General features: G+C 45.6%; 5 protein-coding genes across 5 annotated transcripts; 2 read left to right on the top strand and 3 right to left on the bottom strand.

Moving 5' to 3' along the window:
* Positions 1-2346: 2346 nt before the first annotated feature.
* On the top strand, positions 2347-6714 carry PCYB_062410 (hypothetical protein; the record flags this gene model as incomplete). Its single annotated transcript, XM_004221408.1, has 3 exons — positions 2347-5357; positions 5751-6204; positions 6349-6714. 3 exons carry the CDS (start codon positions 2347-2349, stop codon positions 6712-6714), a joined length of 3831 nt encoding a protein of 1276 aa, XP_004221456.1.
* A 1397-nt stretch (positions 6715-8111) lies between these two features.
* On the top strand, positions 8112-9021 carry PCYB_062420 (transcription factor; the record flags this gene model as incomplete). The annotated part of the gene is made up of 4 exons (XM_004221409.1): positions 8112-8127; positions 8252-8303; positions 8514-8646; positions 8791-9021. The coding sequence occupies 4 exons, from the start codon at positions 8112-8114 to the stop codon at positions 9019-9021; spliced, it is 432 nt and encodes a 143-aa protein (XP_004221457.1).
* Positions 9022-9777: 756 nt separating this feature from the next.
* PCYB_062430 (RNA helicase) lies at positions 9778-14356 on the bottom strand (the record flags this gene model as incomplete). Its single annotated transcript, XM_004221410.1, has 4 exons — positions 9778-11217; positions 11433-11561; positions 12056-12112; positions 12248-14356. 4 exons carry the CDS (start codon positions 14354-14356, stop codon positions 9778-9780), a joined length of 3735 nt encoding a protein of 1244 aa, XP_004221458.1.
* A 943-nt stretch (positions 14357-15299) lies between these two features.
* Positions 15300-16866, bottom strand: PCYB_062440 (hypothetical protein; the record flags this gene model as incomplete). Its single annotated transcript, XM_004221411.1, has 2 exons — positions 15300-15363; positions 16031-16866. The coding sequence occupies 2 exons, from the start codon at positions 16864-16866 to the stop codon at positions 15300-15302; spliced, it is 900 nt and encodes a 299-aa protein (XP_004221459.1).
* A 1486-nt stretch (positions 16867-18352) lies between these two features.
* On the bottom strand, positions 18353-21787 carry PCYB_062450 (hypothetical protein; the record flags this gene model as incomplete). The annotated part of the gene is made up of 2 exons (XM_004221412.1): positions 18353-20796; positions 20911-21787. 2 exons carry the CDS (start codon positions 21785-21787, stop codon positions 18353-18355), a joined length of 3321 nt encoding a protein of 1106 aa, XP_004221460.1.
* Between the last annotated feature and the right edge of the window lie 2494 nt (positions 21788-24281).

Genomic DNA, 24281 nt, shown 5'->3' on the forward strand with positions numbered 1-24281 from the left:
GTTTGTCTGTGTTTGTCTGTGTTTGTCTGTGTTTGCCTGCGTTTGTCTGTGTTTGTCTTCGTTTGTTTGTATTTGTCTGCGTTTGTTTGTATTTGTCTGTGTTTGTCTTTGTTTGTCTTTGTTTGTCTCTGTTTACCTGCATTTCTTTCTAATTTTTTCTGTCTGCAAGTTTGTTTCAGTACGCGTTTGTTTGCGCCTGCATTTCTTGCGGCACGCTCGTTTGAACATTTTTGTTTTCGTCCACACTCCCGTTTGTAGACCCCGTGTTTGTTACGTTTGTTGCGCTTGTTGCGTTTGCTGTTGTTTGTTACCGTTTGTTGCCATTTGTTGCTACTTGTTTTTGTGTATGCTTCCCTTTTTTAGTTTTTCCCTTTTTAAGGGAATTTTTTGTTGTTCGTGTTAGAACCGTGTCCGCTTGGACGTATTACTGAGTTTGTGCGATGCATTTGCGAGTTTGCGTGACGCATTTGCGATTTTTCGTGATGCATTTGCGAGTTTGCTTGATGCATTTTCGAGTTTTCGTGATGCATTAGCGAGTTTGCGTGAACGCGCTTCCTACTTGGCACGTTCGAGGCACACATGCTCCATTCACGAAGCACTTTAAAAAAGCAAAGGGACTGCTCATACGTAACTGTGTGCATGCGTTAAAATAAAAATAAATAATAGCTAATAAGTATTATATATTAATTAAAATAATAAAAATAACTAATATATAATTAATTAATATAAATAAAATATTTTATAATTGTATTAATGTATTAACGAAATTAAAAAAATATATATACAAATAAAAAAAATTATTATAAAATATAATTAAATAAAATAGTGAATAATATAAATTAATTAAAACAAAATAAAAATATTAAATAAAATAAATAAATTATAAAAACTTACCGCTCCATCTTTTTTTCCCTTTTTTGTTATTAAGATATATGACTTTAAAATTTGTCCTTGTTTTCTCGCTGGCCCGTTTTGCATGTAGCGTGTGCCTACTCCAGTCGCACCGTCGTATTGTGCTTGTACTTGCAGTGAGGTGAAGTAAAGCCGAGAAAAAAAGAAAAAAACAAAACAGACAAAAAAGAGAAAACGTAACATACAAAAAAGAAGAAAAACAAAATAAAAATAAATAAAAAAAAAAAAAAAAAAAAGCATAACGAATTAAAGCACATAAATGCGCGCGTCCGCTTGGGATTATTCTCCACCGTGCCCACGTCGTAAAATTTTGTGTCTTTTAAAAATATAGATACGAAAAGAAAAAAAAAATAACAAAAAAAAAAAAAATAAATAAATAACACAAAAGGAGAGACGTCTTAAGGCTTTATTTTACTTTACTATTTTATGGCAGCTTCTTTTTTGAATTAAGACAAGTTGAGGGCAATACGTAGGAACGTAAAAAGCGAATACCTTGCGCTAGTGCGAGACAGCAAGGACGTGTTTTTTTTTTTTTTTTTTTTTTTTTTTTTGCAATCCTGCGAACGCGTGTGTGAAATTTTTTAACATCGCATTTCAGCGTGGAGAAAAAACGCACCCTGCATTTTGTTAATTTTTTTTTTTTGCCCATTTTGACAAGAGCTGCGCTGTGCTGTGTGCTGCTATACGTGTATGTGTGCGTGTCTTTGGACGAGTAGCCCGCTTTCCACGCTCGTAAATTTTTCCGTTTGCAATTCTGAGTGACAAAAGCAGAGCTTACACATTCGTAAGAGCGATAATTACATGTATACAATTACTTGGAGTTGCTAAACACACGTTAGTGTATTCGCCTGGACGCACCTTCTCCGATTTGTATGCATGTGAAGGAAAAGCTCGTCTAGCCACCACGAGAAAGACATCGTCAATTGTTTCAGATTAGCATTGTTCACGTGTGCGCTCGTGCGAGTCGATTAAACAATAGAGGGTGTGCCGTTCGACTACCGTTAGAGGCACTTCACCAACTAATTTCTCCACGTGTTTAGCGGCCATTGGTGTGTGCCTATACGCAGCGGATCGCACCTGTACGAAGTGGAGTACCAACTTACGCATCAATTTTTGTGTTCACCTCACCATTTGGACAGCCGCACCAGAGAGTGACTCCTCAATTTGTAGGTATTTTTTTTTCCCCCCCGCGCCACTTTGCAATTGCCTATATTGAGGGAACTGCCAAGAGGTCACCCCCTTAGGCGCTTTTCCATTTCGCGAGTAGCTGCGCTGAAGGAAGAACTAAGCGAGCGTGGCGAAACGCATCAGAAAGAAGGAGACCATCGAAGGGAAGAGCGCGACTTGGGTAGACAAAGCGAACGTGGCGAAACGATACTGAGCATAGGTAGAGGACACAATTCCCATCCCCGAATTTTGCACTGGAGGCATAAAATGAATAATGAACGCAGAAACACGGTGTACAAGGGAAGAGGGTTCATCCTAAAGACAGCGAACAAAGAGTACTTAGAAAGCAGCAACAAAAAAAAGACAAAGAATACCCTCAATGATAGGAGAAAAAATATTTTTAATAAATACAACCCAGTGGTATTACCCCTGTTAGGAAATTACAAAAATAGGAAGGGTGAGCAATCCGGGAAGAACGACATCAACCTGCTGAACGAGAGCGAAATAAATAGCTTTTTGCTGAGGAACAAAGCGTTTCGCCTTACATGGTCATGCATTATCGATAAAATACAAAAAGAAATAGACATCCAGATTTCCAAAAATTTGAGTAATGTGTTTGAGGAAATATATTCCTACTCAGTTTCGAACCATGAGTATCTGCCGCTGATTTTGATGACGGCGGGGACGAATGTAGCGGACCACGAGATAATCATCGATGCGCTGTCGTACGAGTTGAAGAAATGGAATTACAACAAGGGGGGTAGACGGGGGGGAGGAGCAGCAGGAGGCGGAGGAATTCACAGAGGAACCCATAACGGGGAAAGCGTCCATGCCGACACTATCGGTGCTAACGGCACTACCGGCACTGTCGCCACTCCAGCCGCTTCCGCCACTCCCCACTCTGGGTTGAACCTTTTGAAGTCTCTCAAGGGAGGAGACGAAGCATGGGGCGAATCGGACATGAGCAGCGGAGGGGGAAAGTCACCCCCCTCGGGGGAGGAGGAAGAACAGCATGGGCAGCAGCAGGAGGAGAAGCAGCAGGATGGGGCACAAATCAAAGGCGATCATTCGTGGGTGAGTGCACACAAGGAGGGGGTAGAAGGACATAGTAGGGAAAAGAAAAGGCGCCTAAATGGAAGATTCGACGAGGATACTCTGAACCAATTCGAATCGTATGATGAGAATGATGTGTACTTGTGCTCTCTCAATTCAAGCACGTCAAATAATGTGAATGCGGCTATTTATAATATATACAGTCAGCTGTACAGGGAGTACAAGACGAGGGCATTTTTGGCTAGATACAGAAGAAAGAGGGGATCAAATGGGGAGAAGGATTACCCTGGTGAAGTTCGGGTGAGTCCTAGACGGATGGGCAGTAACGATTCGGAGGTTAGTCCTCGTAATGGAAAGAGGAGGGATATTTCATCTTGCCCATTTATTCCCAATGGAGGAGGAGGAGAGGGGCACTCCTCCAATTATTACAAAGTGAGTAAAAACATGGTGAGCATAGACAAGCTGATCGAACTATATCGTCAGATGAGCGAAATTGATAAAAAAAGGGAAGGAGAGAAAAACAGTGAGAAGAGTATTGCTAGGTCGATGGATATGTGTGATATATACAGCCAAATGAGGGACCAAAATGACGATTTTTTGTTAACTCATGCAGAGATGGCATTATATAGTAAACAAAATGATTACTTCGAAGATGGGAGGAAAAAAGTTCGAGTAATAATTCTGATCCATGATTGCGAGTATTTCAACATAAACGTACTGAATGGTATTTTAAATGTGTTAATAAATTTACGGATAGAAAACAAACTGTGTCTTAGTGTTATCCTGGGAGTATCGACTCCCTCCTTCTTCTTCAGCAGAATCACAACTCCAGACACGCAGAGTAAGCTACGCATTAAGACCATCGATATTTTGAATAATAAGCTCATTTGCGAGAGGGTGTGTGATGACTTGCTCTTCGGAGATACCTTGCCATTTATTCTAAATTTTCGAACAATGCATGCGATAAAGCTACTGCTGCATAAGAATAACCAATCGATTAGTCACTTGGTTCATATTTTGTACATCCTGACGAAGGAGTTTTATGACAATAACTTGTTTTCCTTCTTGTCCCTCCCGATTGGGTACTACTTGGGTGGTGGCCTCGGGGGGGGCGAACCCGCCACGGAGTACTCCCCGTACACCTTCGTGCGATCGAATCAGAAGTCATTCAGTGATTACGCCAAATTTGACATGAGGGCCCTCCACAGGAAGATCATATGCCTCTGCTACTCGGCCAACATTTACTACGCCCACTTGTCCTACCTGAAGCGGAAATATTCCTCTGTCCTTGTGCAAAATTATTTCACTCTGCATGGGAAGGACTCCATAGTACACACCCCGACCAATTCTGACACGGAGATAGATAGCTTCACGCTGAAGAGGAAGGCCAACCGGGGTAGTGTTTCTCAGTCCAATCAGAAGAGGAAGAGTGTGAAGGATGAAGTTTCCAGGGGATGCACCCAACCGGGGGGTGACGGTACTGTCGCCGCTGGGGTCGCTGCTGGGGTCGCTGCCGGGGTCTCGAACTCGGTGGCAGGAAAAGAGGCGGAGGGGGACCCCTCGAGTGGGCATCAACCTGCATGGGAGAAGCGAACGAAGTGGGAGAACGACAACACTTTGGAGGCATCCGAATTTGCCTGCGCGGAGGGGAGCGACCCGAGTGCTCCACCGATGGAAAAAAGGAAAAAAAACATGGACAGGAGAAGCCTGCTCGCGTGGCAATTCAAGGCGAGCACCATAAACTGGTGGTTTGACCACCCTTTCAAGGATCTGGTCTACTCGTACCAAAATGAAAAATTGAAAAGCAGTTTGAAGAGCGAAATAGACGCGCTGCTGGACAGTACAGATGAGAAGAACCTGAGCAATCTTCACGATGTGGACAGCGTGCAGGAGATTAACAAGTACCTCTGTGAGATGGCCTTACCTAGAGCTGTCCTTCAGCTCATAGAAAGGAAATACGCCTTCAACATAGCGATAAATCTGATCGATACGATTATTAAGTGTAAAACTGAATTCAGTAATTCAATAAAACGGGTAGATTATTTTAGGAGACTCTTCCTGAACTTTGAGAAGGTAAAGTGGAAAGATAATAGCAGCATCCTCTACATAGAAGAAATTTACAAGGTAGTCGAAAATGATGTAAAAAAATGTGTGAGCTTTTTAATCGATATTGTCACTCCATATTGCTTCAAGAATCAGGAAGTGCTGCTAGACATCCTCAAACAGTTTAAGAATTACTACACGAGGGTATATGCTCTTGTGTATAACTTGGAGGATTACTTATTTTTGCTGAAGGAGAAAGAGAAAGAGAAGGAGAAGGATCTCTTCACGAATGATGATTTTGCCAAATGCTCCTCCTCCTGCGGAGGGTACTCCTTTTCCTTTTCTGTCTACTACTCGTTGTTATTTAAGCTGGATGACTTGATAGAAATGGTTCGGACTTTCTTGAGTCAGCAGAGGGTAAATAGCCAAAGTGGAAGTACTACTACAGGTGCGGGAGGTGGTGATGATGTCGATGGGGAACAGTACTCGTACTCTCCTTTGATGGGGCACCGGAAAAAAGGCATGTCTGAGAAGAAAAAGGCGTACAAGAGATACCTGACCATCCAGAACAGCAGCTTGAAAAGAGGGTTGAGAGACGAGACAGAGAGGAGAGTGAATGTAGAAGACATCTCAAACTCGATAAACCTATTTTTACATGAATACCTGAGCATGCTTCTCCTACCTCCATTGTATTGTCACCCTTTGGCATACGAAATGGTGATGCACAAACCGGATAAAGAGTTTACAGATCTCATGACTAGGGATATAAAGACGGAGCTTCTCCAGACCCTATGCTACACGAATCCCTACAAGACGGGGAGCCTCATCTGTTCGTGCTGCTCCTTCCCGGAGAACTTAACCAATGCGGACATGAGCACGAACATAGTGGGCGACGGCAAGGTGTACCTTAACCCCTACTACGACAACGTTTCGACGCTGGAGGACTTGATTAACGTGTACCGGATTTACGAGCGCTGCAACAAGACGGTGGACCTGTATAACTTGTTTGTCCTCTTCGTCAACGTCAAGGTGGACGGCACCGCGGAGGGGGGGGCGGCGTCACCATCAGGATCACCATCAGCGGCACCGTCAGGGTCACCACTAAGCGCCGCTTCCCCAACAACCGCCGCTTCCCCGACGGGCGGCCCGCCTCTCTGCACGCAGATTCTGCAGGAGTACTACCTTAAGTTCATCATCGCCGTGAACACCTTCTGCTCATTTTTTAAAATCCTAAAGCCCCCCAACGTTTCTGCCCTCCTGAACTACACAGAAAAGTGCGACAACGTTTCGGATGATGAGGCGGACGAGAGGGGTGGGGGACACGGCGGAGACGAATCGATCGGTAAGTTCATCGCCGACATTAGAAAGTCCCTACAGGGGTGCACGAGCAAGAAGTTGCTATTCGGGAAGCTGTACTATAACCAGACCATCGTGTCGCGCGAGATGCACTTGCAGAGACTGCTGATGCAGTACAATGCGGACTTCCGTAACGAGTTGCAGGGCGGGAACGAGCCCTCCGGAAAGCGCGCGCGGGTTTGACTTTGCAGCGGTGTTGTGCCGATTTGAGTGGGAGAGGTGGTCATTCGCGTGTTTCCATGGGAGAGGTGATCATTCGCGTGTTTCCATGGAAGAGTTGGCTAGCTTCTTTTTTTTTTTTTTTTTTTTTTTTTTTGCGACCATGTTCATAACACTTACGTGACGAGCGAGGTCGATTTTTTCTTTTTTTTCAAGCACGACATGAACTTGAAATGGGAACGCATTTTTAATCCTGTGGTGTGCACGACGAGAAAGTTGGGGGAGGACCCCAAGCACAGTGGGGTTATAAGTTATTTCTTTTATTTCCCCCCCATTTGTGTTACACTGTCCAAAAGGGCTAGCCATTCATCGGCATGCACAAAAAAGCTACTATTTTTATTTTGCATTATGGAGGTTTCCCAGAGATATGTCGTGAGGCATGTCACTGGGGTGTGTGTATGTGGTGTCTATATCGCGCGTTAGCCGCCACTGCAATGTGCGTCCCTTTGGCATTTCCCCTTCGCTGGGGAAAAAAAAGACGGCAAAAAGGGGGGTAAACTGGCGCAAAATGGCGTTGCGATTCGCTTACGTAAAAAACACGAAAGGGGACCGCCACCCCGACTGTGACCGCCGCTTTCGGAGAGTGATCCTCCCCATTAGGACGTCCTCTCTATGCAATTGCGACATTTGAAGGGACCCCCGCATCCTGTCCGACCGCCTACTTTCAAAACTGCGATAACCTTTCGCCTACACGATTCACATGATAAGATTTCCTACGCAAACAAAATTGAGAGCACGATTCGCATTTTTTTTTTTTTTTTTTTTGTGTTGCGGGCAACTTCTCTGCCACGTGCGTGCCACCAAACAGTTCCTTTGCGATGAAGCGGAAAAGGTTCGCCTAATTTTGTGGGCGGGTGTCCCTTGCCCCTTGCCCCTTGCCCCTTGTCCCTTACCGCTTACCCCATACCGCTTACCCATTGTAGCCACCACATCAAGCACCGAAAACAAAAGGAGAGGGCACCATTCGGGGAAGAAAAATTCCCCAATCTGTCGCAAAAAAGGATCCATACAACATATAATATGTACATGCATATATGTATATTTATATGTATATGTTATTTTTTTTTTTTTTTTCCTCCATCGTATCGCCATACAAAAGTGAAGATAAAACACTATGCTCGCTCCGCCCCGTGAGTAGATTTTTTTTTTTCTCCTTTTAAACCGCATTTAAATGGAAAATCGACCAGCGTGGAGGCAAAAAATAAAAGAGGGACTGTTACCTCAATTGATGTATGAGCAAAGTGCCGACATGGAGAAAGCGCTTCGAGGACATATATGATATAGAGTATAATTTTTTTTTTTTTTTTTCCTCCATCGTCGTGCATTTTAGGCACAATAGGAACAGGAACAGAAGATAAAAAATGGCAACTCCCAAAGGTATAGCTTCAACAAAATGTGGGCATGTCGTCGGGACGGCTAGCTTTGTCCCTGTAGTGCCAACTGGCCCATGTGCATCGTAGCGCCAAATTGCGAAATGTCCATTTTGCTACTTCCCATTTAGGACGGAAAAAGTCGGATAAAGAGAAAATCGATGAACCTTTCTCGGAACACAAGTAAGGAGGCCCAACATGAGGAGAGCATCCATGGGAGCTGCGACACTGCGCAGTAGCAGCAGTGATGATGGTATCCCCAACCCTAATTAGATGATCACCCCAGGGACCATGCTTATTTACCCCCGAGAGGGAAATCCCAACTAAAGTGCACGTCCAACACTGGTTTGCGAACAGCTTAACGTTTTGCTTTCACCCCCACCATCTGTGCAGGGACTCGTCGAAGAAGTCCAGGAATACCCTGCAGGAGGACAAGGCTTTGAAACTGCGCGCGTGCTTGTCCTGCCGTTTGCTGCGCACGGAGGCGGAGGTGAGCACGGGCGCGGCCAATCGGCGTGACCAAGCGGTGCGACCAAGCGGTTTGACCAATTAGCCTGACCAATCAGCGTGATGCGGCGTTCGGCAGATTCGTTATGGCCTTGTCACATCTGCACCGCTATGCCGTCTCCACCCCACTGCCTACACCGCCGCTTCATCACCCCATTCTCAGTTCTACCAGAATGGCTGTAGTAACTGCAAGTTCTTGCAGATGGCCGGAGATCGGCACCGTATCCACGACTGCACGACAGAGAACTTCAATGGATTCATGGCGATAACCACCCCGACCAAGTCTTGGATGGCTCAATACAACGACCTGAGCAAGTACGCCCCGGGCTTCTACGCGTTGCAGGTGGTGGGAGAGTTACCGGAGTCCATAAGGGACTTGAAGTCGAACTATTAGGAGGAGTAACCATAAAGTGGGATATATCTCTTCCCTTCGCGTTTGCTTCTTCATTTTTTTTAGTGATCCCCCTAGATACGCGGCAACACCATAGCAGCTTTGTCACGCGCAAGGTGTGCAATTTGAACCGCTGTTCTTTGGAGTGCAATTTGAACCGCTGTTCTTTGAAGTGCCATTTGAACCGCTGTTCTTTGAAGTGCCATTTGAACCGCTGTTCTTTGAAGTGCCATTTTGAGAGGCTTCCAGTAGTTGAAAAGTTTTTCACCCCGCGGGGTGGAGAATCCATAACGCGCGCAGACCCTCCGTTTAAAAATGTTTGGTGAGCTGTTCGTTCAGGGATTAACAGGAAAGGGGACGGTTGGTGCGGAGACGGCAAAAAGGGGAGAAGCACGGGTGACGTGAATGCTAAGGAAAGAGAAGCACGGGTGACGTGAATGCTAAGTAAAGAGAAGCACAAACGACGTGAATGCTAAGGAAAGAGAAACACAAACGACGTGAATGCTAAGGAAAGAGAAGCACAAACGACGTGAATGCTAGAGAAACACAGACGACGCGTGAACATCGTGGGGGCAAAAAAGGACAGAAAAAAAAAAATCCCCAACCAGGCGGCTGTAGAGCTTCTCCTTTCGCAAACAGATGGCTGCCACGATTCTCCTTCCCCAAGCTGGCGGCTGTAACGCTTCTCCCTTCCCAACCGGGTGGCTGCCACGCTTCTCCTTCCCCAAGCTGGCGCCTGCCACGCTTCGCCCAACCCCGCTAGCCCTTGCGCCTGGAGAGCCGCCACGCATTGGGTTCCTCATAGTAATTGTGCAGAGGCTCGATCTTCTCGCGTAGCTTAATTTTGGAGATTTTCTTCTCATCAGCAGGGATGAACAAATTGGGCGCCAGCTGAATCAGCCACTGGGGTTGTATAATAGTGCAGTCTCGAATGTATTCCTTGTTTGTGAGAACTAACTCATGGTATACAACGAACAGTGGGTTCTTGTTGAACAGAGTGGAAGAAGGATGGATAAAAACTTGTTGGTTTGTCAAAAGAGTAGTATACCCTTGCTGAGCATCCCTTTTACAAACATGACTAAAGTACCCCGAGCAAATGCTTTTACAAATACTTACATACTTAGCGGAGTCATTCCTACTTCGATTCTTTTCCACCTCATAATTATACCTCTCGAATATAGAAAGAATCTGTTTCCTCACATCTTGTGACCTTTTCAATGCCCTCGAATGTATAAAATTTTCATGACACCAATAATTAGAGTAATTATTTTCTCTCCATTTATTGTATATATTAAGATAAGTAATTAAATCACCTTGTGGCATCAAAAATTTATTTTTTTTTTTATCAGCTAGTAGGGCCTTATTTTGAGGTCTATAAAAAATATTTTGAACACTCAGCATACTAACTATGGTAACAACATCATCTGCACAATTAAAATTTATCGATGTCAATAATATTTTAGATAGGTTTGGTTCCATCGGAAAATTTGACATTTTTTTTCCCAACTTGGTTAAGTACCCGTTGTCATCTAAAGCTCCCAGGTAGTATAAATTTTCCAAAGAATGGATAAGTGTGTCAACTGATGGAGAGTCCATAAAATCAAAGTGAAGGAAATCATTAACTCCTAATGCCTTTAATAAAAGTACTGTACTGCCTAAATTTATTCTTTGTATTTCTGGGATACTCGTTTCTGCCATTTCGTTTTTATATGCGTCTTCTGTGTATAAGCGGTAGCATTTACCTGGACCTGTTCTACCTGCTCTTCCTGCTCTCTGCTTCGCATTCGCTTTCGAGATTGGTGCGACCACTAAAGAATCCATATCCCTCTTAGAGTCATATTTCCTTATTTTACAAAATCCTGGATCGATTACGAAGAAAATTCCATCTATAGTTAAACTAGCTTCTGCTATGTTGGTTGCTAGGACGCACTTTCTACACCCCTGTGGGGCCGGGTCGAATATAACACTTTGCATCTCTGAGGGGAGGGATGAATAGATCGGCAATATGATCAACGGCGGGGGGGACATACTCTCCAGCTTCTTCATTCTCTCATGCAGGATTTCACACGCTGTGTTGATTTCGTCCTGGCCCGTTAGGAAGACGAGGATGTCCCCCGGGTGCTCGTTCAGGTGGATGTTGAGGACGGTGATCAGGCAGGCCTCCACGTAGTCGCTTTCGGGTTCCTTCGAGTGCAGAATCTGGCAGGGGGGGAGCGGTACACGAAGGGATGAGCGGCCACGTGAATGGGTAAGCGGTACACGAAGGGATGAGCGGCCACGTGAATGGGTAAGCGGCACACGCGGGGAGGAGCGGCCACGTGAATGGGTACGCGGCACACGTGGGGATAAGCAGCCACGCGCAGGGGGAATCGCCCCCACGCAGGGCTGGACGTTCGCGTGCCCCGTGGTGGTACCTCCACTGGAAAAATCTTCCCCGGGATGGTAAAAATGGGCGAGTTGAAGAAGTAGGTGGAAAATTTCTCTGCATCCAGCGTGGCGGACGTCACGATCAGCTTGAAGTCGGGCCTCCTCTTGACGACGTCCTGCGGGGGGGAAGCGCACGGGGAGGGGTGTACAGGCAGGAAACGGGGAGGGGAGTACAGGCAGGAAACGGGGAGGGGTGTAAAGGTCGTAAACAGGTAGGAATGTAAAACCAGTCAACGGGTATTATCGTACAAGCAGTCCACCGGCAGGAGTGTACACATACGAGTGCACCTACACACACGGCATGCGTGTTAAGCAAATCGGAGGGGCTCTGCGGAAAGAAGCCCCCCACTGACGTGTCGACTCCTTGGCGAGTTACATGTTCCCTCGTCCATTTTGCAAATAATTTAAATGACCATTTTAAACATGCTGTGGGACGGGGTATATTTTCTCTCTTTTTTGTAAGCCCTATACCTGTCAACGCTTTTTTAATTTTTACGAAGCGTTGTCATTGGCAGGCTCAGCACGCAGGAGAACGACGGGGGCGGGAAAAACACAAAACAAAGCAAAAAAAAACAAAAAAAAGAAACAAAAAAAACAAAACGCCGCTTACCTTCAAAAGGCAGAAGAGGATATCCGTTGAGATGGTCCGCTCATGGGCTTCATCAAGCTGTAGAAGGGGAACGGTTGGACATGGGGAGAATTTCTTTATTTGGAATTAATTCACGGGGTGTATTTTTACGCGGCATAGCCACAGTTGGCTCACAAATTTCGGTTCGCTTTTCCTCCTCCTCTGGGCACTTACTATGATGAAGGAGTACTTGGAGAGCATCGTATCGCTGAGGGTCTCCCGCAGGAGCATACCATCGGTGAGGTACTTTATAATGGTGTCGTTCGAAGTGCAGTCGTCAAAACGGATGGAGTAACCAACCTCCTGACCCAAAATGCACCCAAACTCTTCACTCACTCGTTTGGCAATGGACATCGCAGCAACTCTTCTCGGCTGCGTACACCCAACGATGCCCTTATCCGTGTAGTTGGCTTCATGTAAGTATTGAGGAATTTGGGTTGTCTTCCCACTCCCCGTTTCTCCAATGACTATAAGGACATTATTTTTAGCAATTGCTTTCATTAAGTCCTTTTTCAAATGGTAAATTGGCAGCTTTGCTCTCTGCTCATTTACAGGCATCGGATTTTTAACCCCAATAGAGATGTTATTGTGTAGGTAGTTTTTTCTCCATTCAGGGAGGTCATAATTTTTGCCAATATTTTTTAAAGCCTCTGCTATGGTTCTTTCTCCCAACTCAGGTTTAGGATCTTCCCATGGTCTACTAATGTCTTTTGGAATGCTATCATAAATGGCGTTCTGTTCATTTTGTTTTTGTTCCTTCCTTTCTTTGGCCAAAGCAGAGGTAGTAGTTATGGCCCTAGCTAGCGACCCTTCTGCATTAACAATAACTTGTATGGGTGACAATTTAGCCCCTGCTTTTGTTGTTTGTCCTTTCAAAAATGCTGGCTCCCTTTCATTCACTTCAATTTCAATAATTTCTTCTTCATCTTCAATTTTTTCATCATTTCGTATATTTTTATATTCCCTTTTTAATTGATCATCATACATAATGCCACCTTTTATTAGCTGCTGAATTTCCCACTTGGAGTAATCACTTTGCATTTTTATAACACTTTCGTATTTTATTGTATCCTTTGGATCTTCATTAAATACATCAGAGTTGTATTTCTTCAACTCTTTATAGTCTTCATGTAGGTCGTCAAATATGGATATCATATTTTGGTTTTTTTCTTTTCCTGTCTTATGTGAATTTCCTCCTTCATCTCTATCATCCTCATCGTCACTTACGATATTCTTTCCTGTCTTTTGATCCACTTCTGACATGTTTAGGTTTATTTTTTCTCCAAATATTGCCTTCACTTTTACCTTCACTTTCATTCCTTTTTGGAATTTCTCATTCATGTTCACTACTCTCTTTCTATTTGGTAATATATCCGTACAGTGCACTAACCCTTCCTTATATCCTCCTGGCTCTGTTCGGAAGGAGACGAAAATTCCAAAATCCATAATTTTGCTCACCGTTCCATTGAAAATGTTATTCACTCGTAACGCGCGCGCGTCCGCCCCTTCGAGTCTCCTTCTTTTGCGCTCCCCCTCCAGGTGGAGGCTTCTATCACGATGGCGGCTTCTATCGCGGTGGCGGCCCCCTTCCCGGCTGTGGCTTCTATCACGATGGCGGCTTCTATCCCGGCTGTGGCTTCTATCACGACGGCGGCCCCCTTCCCGGCTGTGGCTTCTATCCCGGTGGCGGTCCCCATGTCGGTCCTTATTACGGATATGGCTTCCATCTTGGCTGTGGTCCCTATCCCGACGCTTCTGCCCATCCGGGTGGTGCTTCCCATCCCGGTGCTTCTGCCCATCCTGGTGGCGGCCTCTTTTTTCCAGGGGGCGCCCCCCGCCCGTGGCAGTGTCGCTACCCCCCTCCGCGCCGCTCCCCTCGGACAGCCTGGTCAACTGCTCGTCGTTCTTGATGGTCAAGCAGTGGAACTTCTTCATCTTCTCGTTTTTCTTCTCTATCATTTTAATCTCCATTCTTCTCTCCTTATCCACTCCATCCTGTTCTTCCTCCTCGTCATCATCTCTCCTGTTTTCCTTCCCCCCGGATGACGACTTGCCCCCCAATTCCCCAACGGGGACCTTAATAATATCGTACAGGTACTTCAGCACAGACTGCTCAATTTCTCCTCCATTTTCAAACACATCTTTGCAAAACTCTTCTAGCGATTTGGCTTTTTTACACAAGTAGATTAAATATTCTGCTAAGTTGTCATCCTCTACCCCCAGGCTTTTGTAAAGCTCCGCGTTTACCTTCTGTATGAGATTAATTTTGCTCAGGCACTCCATGGTTGCTTGGGTTGTTCCCCAGTTGTGGAGTTACCAGCAGCAAGTTTGTGTTTTTCTCTGCCACTGTTTGTGTTCTTCTCCTTGGGGGTCACCTATGTGGGGTCACCTATATGGGGGCGTATGTTTGGCTTCTCCCCCACGTTTGGTGCTCCCCTACGCTTGGCTTCTCCCCCACGTTTGGTGCTCCCCTACGTTTGGTGCTCCCCCACGTTTGGTGCTCCCCCACGTTTGGTGCTCCCCTACGTTTGGCTTCTCCCCACCAGGGCGCCTTTTATTACCATCCCCTGGGACGAATAAACAAAATCGCGCTGAAAAAAAGAACCTCTTGGTGGTGCGCGCGCTTGAGGGTTCAACAATGGAGCCCCTGAGAAAAACATTTCCTTCTTTGTGGCTTCCCCAAAAAAAAAAAAATTTCACAAAAATACGCGATTGTACAGTATATGCTCGCATGTGATGATATTACATACCCATATGAACAAACTGGCTTCCCAAATTTTAAAATAAAATCCTCCCCCCCACCACGCACGGCGCTAACTCATATGGACAGTGCGCAAATGGTAAGGACTCGCCTTTTCCACTTTCGGCGGAAGCACAAAAAAAAAAAGGCCATAAATTTATTAACGTATGATCACCCAGTTGGCATAATCGGTGCGCCCTCATGTAGAGAGCGTGTTCATCCCGCCCGTCCAGTTATGCCCCTTTTCCCAACCATTTGAACAAAACATTTAAAAAAAAAAAAAAAAGCGGATGCTGTTCTGTGGGCACTCCAAGAAGGAAGAAGCTTTCAACACCTCTCTCCCGCTACCCAACAAACGGTTGATTCTTCCCCATTTTATTTTTACAATTTTTTTTTTATCCTTTCCTTTTTTTACTTAGTCAAATTATTTGGCACAAAGGGGGAAAAAAAAAAATAAGCACACAGAGTGTGTGTCGCACGGCACAGTTACGTAGGATGGCATATAATATCTATGCATGTGTTTATGTTGATGCCCCCCAAGGTGGGAAGTCTGCGCGAATGTCGCTACCACGACAGGAAGGGTGAGGTGCGCATCTTGTGGTTCTCCCCTACTTAGGCGGTCTGTTAAGCGGCCTGCAAAGCGGTCTGTCAAGCAGCCTACCAACCGGTCTTCGGAACGGCCTGCCAACCGGCCCGCAGGAGGTGGTCAGAACTTATAGGGCTTCTTCACACTGAAGGGATTGTTTATATTATCGTAATCCATGCCGGAATACTGATGCGGGGAGAACATCCCTGAGGACATGTTGGGCATGTTTTGGCCTTGAAAGGTATTGAAGTTGGGGAGGTTCTGTTGGAAGGATGGAGAGCCTGAGTAGGAGTACTGTCTTGGCGTTTGTGGGAAAAAGTTGGGATTCAAATTATGCTGCATGGATGGAGTCATGCCTGGACCCATGCCTGGACCCATCCCAGGAGGAACCCCGGGGGGAATTCCAGCAGGGGACATTCCAGGTGGCATGGGCATACCCATACCAGGAGGCATATTTCTGAACCCAGGGAAGCCATTATGATTTACACCTCCATATTGATTTAAATTAGCTTTGTTAAATTGTAAAAAGTTTGGCACCGGGGGTCCTCCCATTACTCCGGTACCCATGGGGGCACCCATCTCGGACCCTTTCCCGAAAGGCATAAGATTTGCATAGCTGGCACTCCTGGACATCATCATATTGGCTTGGCCATCGAATAGAGGTTGGTACAAGTTCTTGGCATTCATGGCGTTCCTGTTTTGTAGAGCCATTTGATCTAAGTGGGACTTCTTTTGTGAGTTTTTATGGTACAGGTCCAGGAGAAGGAGGAAAATAAAGCATAAGGCATACACTCCCGTAGTTATCATAAAGATATAAAAACAGTAGGAGCATTTGGGGAAAGGATACTGTTGAGCTTTAGTCACTAGGTTCCAAGAGAGGTCTGTCTCGTAATACCAGTAGGTCCCTATGCCTCCGTTAATTATAAAAGAGAGCATGAAGCAAGCCATCGAAATGAGAATACTCTTGGAAAAAAGGATGTTCCATCCAATGCATAGAATGATAAGAGTACAGGACAAAACAATACCACACAGGAGAATTAACGAGATGAATGAGACTCTCTCGTAGGCTTCTATACGTCTGATAATGGCATCTCGACAAGCTTCCTGACATGCTGATGTCCACAGGGATAGACTTCCAGCAGACTCACTATTCCGCCCGACTTGAATTCCTTCACTTCCTTTGCTTCGCATATTTTGTACCCTCTGAGTCCACGTCTCCACATGCTTGTCGTCATAAATTACTTTGTACAACCCGTAGTAAGTATAGTCCACGTACAACGAGTGCTCGCTCCCTCTAAACATGTATTTGTATTCGATGGGTTCTGCTTCTCTCCAGGTCGTCATTACCGTGGTTAGGATTTGCGGCACTGCACTGATGAAGCCGATGGCCATAATTATGTGCAGCACCCGAAGCGTGTTCTTTGATAGCGGCGGGGCCGCCTTTTTCGCCTTGCGCGCGCGCCCCATCGGTTTGCCAGAAAATCGGTGGAGATTCACTACAGATGCGCTACGGACACGCTACTGGCACGCTACAGACGCGCTGAATACGCTGCACTGTAACGCTGCAGAGGCGACGCCGAGTCTGTGTTGCACATGGCGCATGTGGAGCTCTCCAACCGAGGGCGGCTTCTCCTACGGCACGCGCGCCGCGTCTGGACAGGCACCCCCTATAAAGCGACGTGTACAAAAAAAAAATAAAAGTTGCACAACACGTCAACTGTGTCAAATAGCAATTTTCGAGAGTTAAAAAAAAAAAATCGGAATGATCGCACAAGTACGGTGTGCACAAATTAGCGGTGCGACAATCTTTTGCGTAAGTCTACGAACGCGCTCGGCGCATTTTAAATTTCGGTTTTTGCACGGATGCACTTTTCGTTCCTCTCCGCGAAAGGGCAGACAGAGATAAATCTGCGCAAAAACGTGGGATGGCGAAAACGCGAAAAAAAAAAAAATGTGTATAAAAAAAAAAAAACACCAAAAAGGATGGCAAAGAAGAACAAAGAAAAAAAAAATTACCCCTTTACAACTGTGAAGAGATAAAGCGCTTTTGTTAACACTTTCCACATTTTTTCATGAAGGGGGCAATTTTAAATGCATGTCGCAGCATATTTGATGTTGTCCTTCACGCAGTTGTTGCGTTCGCGGTTGTCTTTCACGTGGTTGTCTTTCTCGCGATTTTTACTCTCGCGACTGTCCTTTTTCACGGCTGCCTTTTTTTCCCCCCCGCGCAGTTGGGCACATGTGTACCCAGGCGCTACTTCCCAACTGCGCATGCAGTAAAAAGGGGAAGCATTTTTCACTTTTTTCACTTTTCACATCTTTCACTTTTCACATCTTTCACTTTTCACTTTTTTCACTTTTCATTTTCTTTTTTTTTTACGGACACATGCACGTATAGGTGTGTAAAAATATTTCTCATTTGTGGTCAGCCCAACTGAGTTGTTTTTTTTTTTTAAAAGGCTTAAAGCGGTACGTTCTTTCTCCTGGGGGTCTTCTTTCCCTTTCAACGCATGCGCATGTGAGAAGTTGCGGGCGGCAAAAAAAGAGGAAGCAAAAGGTGGAAGCAAAAAGAGGAAGCAAAAAGAGGAAGCAAAAAGAGGAAGCAAAAGGAGGAAGCAAAATGGTCACACAGATGAATATACAAATGGCGGTGCAAATTGGTGTCCTGGGCGAGCTCGCAGAAGACGCGGGAAGGGGAGCCGCTGAACCTGCTGGCCGCGGCGCGGAGTTCCAACACTCGCTCTCCGGAGGGAGACACACGAATGGGTACTCCGCATACGCCCACTCGGGGGGAGGCCAAATTTCCTCGGAGGGATTAGCACTTGCTGAGCCGTTTTGAACAAAAAAATTGAAAAAATGGAAAGTGTGAAAAAGCTGGAAAAGCTGGAACCACTGCAACATCAGAAATGTGATGGGCAAAAATCCCCTCCCGGTCTCTGCCCTCGTGGTTGGCTCAGAAGTCCACGCCCCTCCGCCTGGCCAGTATGGACTGCACCCTCTCCCTGGCGCTCTTAAAAGCTGACTTGCTGCCAGAGTGGGCGCCACCATGGCCGCCGTTACCGCTGTTGCCGCCATGACCGCCGCTTCCGTTTCCGTTTCCGTTTCCATTGTTGCCGCTGGCGTTGTTGGCGCTCCACTTTTTGTTCTTCCGCTTCCGTATGTCGTCCTCAATTTCATAAGACAAGTCAAACTTAGCGTTGTTGTAGTAATAATTTTTGTACTTCCTGTTTTGCTCACCCGTGTAGGCAAAGTCGGGGAAAATTATTTTTTCTCTTCCCTCCGCCATGATAAACGTCTCCTCCTTGATCACATCAAATGGTTTGTGGTTGTTCGCATTGCTGTGGTAACTCGACGCCCCGTTCTTTCCACCATGCTGGTAGTGAAAGTTGGGTGCACACACATAATCCTTCCCCTTGTTCCTCGCGTAGTATTCACTTGCTTCAATGCGAGTCGTTGGCGGAGCGGCACTATCAGAGGGCAACGCATGAGCCAAGTAGTTCCCCTCATGTTCTTTCTCCTTGTTGCTCAGTGGGGGGTTGTATGACGAGCTGCCAACATTATTAATGTGGTTGCTGTAGTTATTTATTTTGTGCGTCTTATGTGTATTCATTCTTTTGGATCCATTTTTACAGTTCTGATATGACCCCTTCACCCCAACTCCCTTATGTTGGTTTGTACCCCACACATTGTCCACACTGGATTTGACCTCAGTACGAAATTCGCCTCCGTTATTCGCACACGATGAATTGAAGTAATTTTTTTCATAACTAGTTGCAATATTTTCGTTATGGTCCTGTCGTATGGGGGCACAACAGGGGATAGAAGGGATATTTCCATTTTGTGATTTGCCTTTATAATCTGGTGATACGCTGGCGTCACGGGGGGGGTTCTCATTCTTCTTCATCAGCCCGCTGTGCATCGAAAGGGAGTGATTTTTTAAATGGGTACTGTCTCTGCTCGTTGGGTCGCTGACGTGTGCGTTTTCCTCGCGGGGGCAACTGCCAGCACCCCCACCACTATCGGCACTACTATCCATGCTACTGTTTGTTCCCCCGATTGCCGCGTGACTTTTTCGGCCTACATCTTCGTCCGCCTTGTTATTAGCTCCGTCGCTGTGACCACCCCGGTCGAGTCCATCACCAGGGTTGGCGGCAGGGTTGGAAGCAGCGTTGGAAGCAGCTGTCGCAGCAGTGTCAGGTGCTGTAACTGCTGCACCCTTTCCACCACCGTCGCTCAAATATCCAAGGGATCCCCCCCTAATCCTAATTTTGGTCGCCTGGTTGTCGTAGTAAATGTTCTTGTTAGCACCCTTCACCGGCGCAAAATGCACCCTGTGTTTGTTCTCATAATTGTTATTTCTACCTGACCATGTCATAATATTTTTTTTACTTTTTTTTTTTGAAGACTTTTTGGCTAGCTGATGATGCTCATTACGAGAAATGATAAAATTATTCCCTCCGCCCATTTTATTGAACTGCAAAATATTGTTGTGCCCATTTTTCCCATGCCCTTTCTTACTATTACCGCTATACGTGGCGGAGTTGTACGTGTGGTTATTCCCCTTGCCACTTCTGTATTCGTTACTCTCCTCATTATATTTGCAATTGCCATCAATGTGCATCGTAGCAATGGTGTTATCAGAGAGGTTCCCATCATTGCTGTTTATCACGTTGGAGTAGTAACTGGAGCTCCACTCTGCGCTGTATTTAACATATCTGATGTTGCACTTGGGGACGTTTTTTCTGTTGGGTTTGTCTCGACTTAGCTTGGCCAAACTGCTGCTGCTTCCCTTCTTCTTGCTTATGTAATACCTTTCTACGTTCTTGGGCTTGGTCTTGGCCTTCGTGTTGTTGCCACTATCATTGCCAATGCCAATACTGCTGCTAACAACGCCGCTACCACTCTTTTTGGAGTTCCTCATTCCGTCGCTTCTGCCGTTGGCACTCCAAACATGACCAGTTCTACCTGTGCCACTCCTCACATTGCCACACCTGGCATTCCCCCCCTTGTTTTTATTCTTCTTACCATTCACACCCAAACTGCTGATAAAAATTCGCTTACCATTCCTCTTTCTCAACCCGTACCAAATATCACATGGATTTTCACACATATTAAATTCTACGTGATTCTTCCTATTTACGTAGACCTTCGTGGATTCATCACTAAACAGGGAGCTACTATCGTCGATCGTTTTGTATGTTTCTACCTGATTGGAATTTTCTCGATTCCCGTTACCGCTCCCCTTGTTATCATCATAGTTGTTGTCACTTCGAGGATCCACTCCGTTACCGCATCCATTTGGGGAGTTTTCCAGATCCTCGCTTGGGTTCCCTCCTTCTGTGTCGTTTTCTCCGATAATTTCATTCACATGGGTACCAGTGTGGTGTTTTATATGGTCTGCACTTTTGGGGGGACCGGGAGGGATGCTCTCGGGGGCGCCAAGGTAGCCCCCCCACTGACCGCCTGCCTGGCCACCTCCTACGTTTCCGCTCACTCTACCGCTCACTCTACCGCTGATTTTCCCGCTCACTCTACCGCTTATCTTCCCGCTTACCTTCCCGCCTACCCTTCCGCTCCTCTCCGCCCTTTTCTCCCGCTTCTCCTCCTCCTTCTTCTGCTCAATCCTTTTCTTCACGTATATGAGGAAATTCTGGTTCTCATGGTCCCCGTCTTCTTCGCTCTCATCACTGAGAATTTTGTTTCTCTTATTCAGATCGTCGAGCAATTCTTTGGTGAGTCTCACTCCCTCCCCATGGCTGCTGCTATTGTTATTGTTATGATTGCTCTCGTGGAGGGCCCGCTTATCACCTTTACCATGACCTCCCTGGTTATGCATCTGCTTCGTGGGGTTCCCATGTCCTCCGTTAAGGGCACCCCCCTGAATGGGTCCACTATTTCCATTGGAGCTTCTCACATGGTGCCCCAATTTGTTATTCCCCTCTGTATTTGTCCCACCCGGAGATGCACCACCTATGAGCAAGCTCTCTTTGGATTTATCTCCACAACCTTTTCCACTCTGTTGCGGAAGGTTACCTTTTTTTTTTAAGTCCCGTTGGGAGGAGTAGTTATTACCAATCTTGTCATTTTCTATAAATTGCCTGTTTTCCTTTTCACTAGCTTTTTTCCTTTTATGATGAAAGAACCCAAGGTTAGAATGGTATCCTTTTTTGGACCTCTTTCCACTAACGTGCTTTTCACTTTTCCACTCCTGTGATTTTACTCTGTCATTTTTCCATTCTTGTGATTTTACTTTGTCACCTTTCCATTCTTGTGATTTTATTTTTTCACTTTTGTTTTGCTTTAAATCTTCATAAAAAATGCTAATAGTGTTGCTGTTCGACGTTACGCTTTGGTAGTAACTGGTGTGGTTACTTTCATTATTTTCCATTGTCCGTTAGGTACGTCTAATGGGAAAATCTGCACGTGAGCATATATGCAGGGAAGGGTGCAAGTGAGTAAACCAACGTTTTGGCTAAACAGGGGATTTGGAAGTGCACACATCGGGGAAGGAAGCTTTTAATGGATGGAACAGAACATCATTTGGATGACACCACATGTGGTGAGCACATGTGATCTGATGGTAGTCAGCAGCATGGATTAACAGAGTCAAAGGTACACTCCTTTTTTTCTCTTTCTTCATGCAAGGGGGTGAAGGAGGTCGGGTTACGAAGCGGCAAAATGGGTGTGACCCATGTGTTTGCCTGGAGAAGGTATGCCTTAGCGGGGTGATCTTCACTCGGAGTGTACCATTTAACCCATTGTGCTGACGTGATTGGGCAGTTGTGCAAAGCAGACACGCAGGGAAGAAACTTTCTCTTTAGTACAACGGACGGTCTTTCACATGTATCTTTTTTTCTTTTTTTTTTTTTTTCTTATTACCAATTCGGTCGAAGCAACCTCAATGGAAGGATCGCCAAAAAAGGCGACGCACATGCAGCTAACAGGAAATAGATGTGCTACTCTGCCTCTCGTTTGGTTAAATCACCGGTTTGTATTTCCCCACCCCAGGGTACATAAATTTACAGTAAGAACGGATCTACAGGGGGGACGCTGGCTGAAACTTGAGTCCACTCCCTCTTCCGGTTCTCGGTGCGCAACTTTGTGTGGTGTTCTCTTCAAGTGCGTTTTTGGAGAGGTAAGCGACAACGCTGTTTTGGTGATCCGTTTTGAAGAGCCTCTTTCGTGATCCGTTTAGGAGGGCCTCTTTCGTGATCCGTTTTGAAGAGCCTCTTTCGTGATCCGTTTTGGAGGGCCTCTTTCGTGATCCGTTTTGAAGAGCCTCTTTCGTGATCCGTTTTGAAGAGCCTCTTTCGTGATCCGTTTTGAAGAGCTTCTTATGTGAGCCTTTCTTGCCCCTACGTATGCTCTACACCTCCGTTGTTTCAAAAAGGGGTAACCCTTCCAACGACGCACAATTCGACTAGGTAGAGATATAGGTGTACGCCTGGCGCGGTCCCACTCAGGTAGTGCTTTTCTTGTGCTCGTTTTGGTTAATTAGGAGAGTGACCAAACGGTATAGCAGCTCAAAACTCAGCACACCCGATGTGTCTTTGTGTGAAGAACCTCTCGACACGAATATGCAATGTGTATATAATGCACTCGCGTTGCCAAAAAATGGGTCCCCTTTTTCTATGAGTAGATAATCAAAAAAAAAAAAAAAAGATACCTTCAATTGGCTCCCCGTACAGCACATATATATTATTTATCCTATCCTTTTAGGGGTTCAGTTCTGCACCCCCCTCAAAAGAAAATTTTTGATTCACAATTAGATGGTCTCTCCTGTGTTGCTTTCAATTTTAGCTAGTGAGACTTTTCTTTTTTTTTTTTCCATACGAGCTGAGGGAGGGGAATTCCTCGCATATATGTACAAGCACACAAATAAAGCTCCTGCTCGTTTGCGGTCAAATCCTTCGAGCTGTTACGAAAGAGTAGCCAAAATGTTCGCCTTTTTTTTTCCCGCACAATTGTCAATAGTAGTTATGGGACATATGTAACTGCGGTAGGGCACACCTGTCTAGCGACGATTGCGACCGTGGAGGGCGAGGGAGCTTGCTTGGTGGTATGGCTGCTGCGTGCTGGCACCTATATTGGTATGTACATGTTGGGGGGATGATACATATAAATATATACATATATATATATATGAATTCACACAGGCGTGCACTTTAACATGTGAAAGTACGAACGTGCGAACGTACGAAGGGGCTAACGTACAAAGGGGCTAACGTACCAACTTGCTAACGTACGCCTGTTTTATCAGCAAAGGTGGAGGAGGCCCACGCTTTGTCTCGTGCCCAAAAGATACTCGAGAGTATACGCGTTAGCAGATTAATATAACGGCAGCACAAAAATGCTAGGAGCATAGACGTAGGATCACACTTTTTAGCTAGCTGTTCAGACGATCAATTTCTCGGTACACACCTTTTTTTTCCCTATATCATTTAAAACAAATTGAGACAACAATGTCGTGAAAAGCATGAACCAAAATTTACTTGGGGGACCCACACCATAAAGGGACGCCACGCGAGGCATACATCTATATATGTACATAGACACACCGTGTGGGGGGTTGTACAGCAAAGCGCACCACAGGGGACTGGGTTTTTTTTTTTTCCACTTTTCCGCTCTCACAAATATGTATATGTTCAGACAAGATGGTACATATTTTTGTAAGCTTCTAAAATGGTAAGGGTGTCTGCTGCCGTGTGTCTCGCCCCACCCCCAAGAAAGGGATCGATTCTTTTTTTTTTTTGCAAAAACACCAATTTTGTCTTTTCGATTTTGTTGATATTACTTATGGGTGCCCTAAAACAATCGCAGCAACTTCGTAACAACGTAATCCGGTTTAAAACGCTGATGTACTTCGTTACAATTGATGCTTT

This window comes from Plasmodium cynomolgi, chromosome 6 (genome assembly GCF_000321355.1).
Source record: "Plasmodium cynomolgi strain B DNA, chromosome 6, whole genome shotgun sequence".
Classification (NCBI taxonomy): domain Eukaryota; phylum Apicomplexa; class Aconoidasida; order Haemosporida; family Plasmodiidae; genus Plasmodium; species Plasmodium cynomolgi.